Source organism: Talpa europaea (genome assembly GCF_964194135.1).
Source record: "Talpa europaea genome assembly, chromosome: 9".
Lineage (NCBI taxonomy): Eukaryota > Metazoa > Chordata > Mammalia > Eulipotyphla > Talpidae > Talpa > Talpa europaea.
The window spans coordinates 79588567-79590560 of NC_140076.1; the positions used below are offsets into that span (position 1 = coordinate 79588567).

Below are 1994 nucleotides of genomic sequence, written 5' to 3' on the forward strand. Positions count from 1 at the left end.
AAGCCAAAGAGAACACAAGGTCCCGGCAACTCGAGCATTTATTCTATATTCCTGTACGCATGCACAAGCTCAGCTATAGCACAGGGGATGAAGTCAGTTACTGGAGTAAGTATCTCCTCAGGCAGAGGTTCTTGTTCCCGGAGGCTGGATTGGGATCATCAGGGGTGGGTGGTGGGCAATCACTCCCCCTTCCCCGTCAGAAGCAAACAGGGGCAGGGGCAGATGGGTTCACAGATGAGGTGGGCCGCCCAGTCGGGGACCTGAGGTAAGGGAAGTCACTGGCTCTCTCTTCATTTGTGTGGGGTGGCCTGAGGGCCTCTGGAATGGGAACGGTTACTTATGTTTGGGGGGCCACTGCACCTCCTGCTTCTGCTGTTGTTGCTCTACAGAGGGCAAGACCGCTCCCTTCAGTGGCTGGACTAGTAGTGTCTCCTGGACTTGGCCGGGAACTAGGACAAATACAGACTGCTCAGCCTGCCCTTCCCGCTGCTCTGCTCGCTCCAGTTGTATCCCCTGCTCCTCCAGCTGCCCCAGCAGCTGCTCTCCTCTGTTTGCTAGCTCTTGATCCAGTTGCTGCTCAAGAAGCTTCTTCTCCTCTTCCAGCTGCTCCTTTAGCTCCTGTTCCTTTTGAGCTTTCTCCTGCTCCAGCTGCTGCTCCAGGCTTTCTGCTTCCTGAGGTTTCTCCAGGTGCCCCAGCAGCTGCTCTCCTCTATTTGTGAGCTCTTGATCCAGTTGCTGGTCCAGAAGCTTCTTCTCTTCCAGCTGCTCCTTTAGCTCCTGCTCCCTTTGAGCAGTCTCCTGCTCCAGCTGCTGCTCCAGGCTCTCTGCTTCCTGAGGTTTCTCCAAGAGCTGCTCTCCTCTGTTTGCGAGCTCTTGATCCAGTTGCTGATCCAGAAGCTTCTTCTCCTTGTCCAGCTGCTCCTTTAGCTCCTGTTCCCTTTGAGGTCTCTTCTGCTCCAGCTGCTGCTCCAGGATCTCTGCTTCCTGATGTTCTGTGTGTTTCTCTTGCTGCTGTCCTTCCTGCTCCTGTAGCTCCTGCTGATGTAGCTGCTGTTCCTGCTCCTGTGGCTCTTGCTGCTGTGTACCCAAATATTGTTCCAGCTGGTGCAGATGCTGTTCCTGCCCCTGTGGCTCCTGGGGCTGGGGCTCACACTTGCACTCGGGCACCCCCTTCACAGGAGTGGCATGTTTCTCCCCATGCTGCAGAGGAAACTCCTTGGGGAACTCTGAGTTCACCTTCTGACATGGGGCAGGCAATGGAGTTGGCTGGTTTACTTGCTCCTGCTGGGTATCGGTGGGAGGGCAAACAGGCTTGAGGGGCTCCTGACTGAGGGCAAGGGGAAGGGTCACTGGCAGAGTCTGCTGCTCAGACATCTTTGAAGCTGCTTTAGGTCAATCTGAAAAACAGGAGGGGTCAGAGGGGATGGCTGAAGAGAGGAAGGATCCCTGGGAATCCACAGCAGTGCCTGGGTTCTCAGCATCCCCTCTCTTCCTTTGGGTGGGGCGCTCTCCACTCCCCTCAGGAGGCCGTAGCCCAGAAGCAGCAGAGAATGAAGAGCAGGAGCAGGAGAGGCAGGAAGAGGCCCTCCTGAGACCCTCCTCTCTCAAAAGCACCAGCAAAGTGGTTACTCTCTAGCCTCCAGCCCCTCTGCAAGGCAGATGCTCCCGCTTTGGGAACCCCGGTCTCTGTCCTTTCTGACCCCCATTGGCCAAGGAGGACTGATGAGTTCTGGGATTCTGACAGCATGTGGGGAGGCCCTAGAAAAAGATATGTCTCCTGGAGGAGTCTTGAATCCTGGAGAACTGTGGCCCTGGAATGAGTGGACCTGGGGTGAGCCTGGGGGGGCAGTCACGCAATGCATTCTTGCTTTAAATCTACCCCGGAGATACTATGTCTGGCACTTAGACTCTCTGGGCCCCAGATGTCTCCTCTGAGCAAACTGACCTGTTTGCTGCCCAATCTCCTGAGCTTTAGCTACAGTCCTGGGGTTTGG

At 55.9% G+C, this 1994-nt stretch overlaps 1 protein-coding gene across 1 annotated transcript; it reads right to left on the reverse strand.

Moving 5' to 3' along the window:
• Nucleotides 1–333: 333 nt before the first annotated feature.
• IVL (involucrin) lies at nt 334–1374 on the reverse strand (the record flags this gene model as incomplete). The annotated part of the gene is made up of 1 exon (XM_084242414.1): nt 334–1374. The coding sequence occupies one exon, from the start codon at nt 1372–1374 to the stop codon at nt 334–336; it is 1041 nt and encodes a 346-aa protein (XP_084098540.1).
• Nucleotides 1375–1994: the final 620 nt, after the last annotated feature.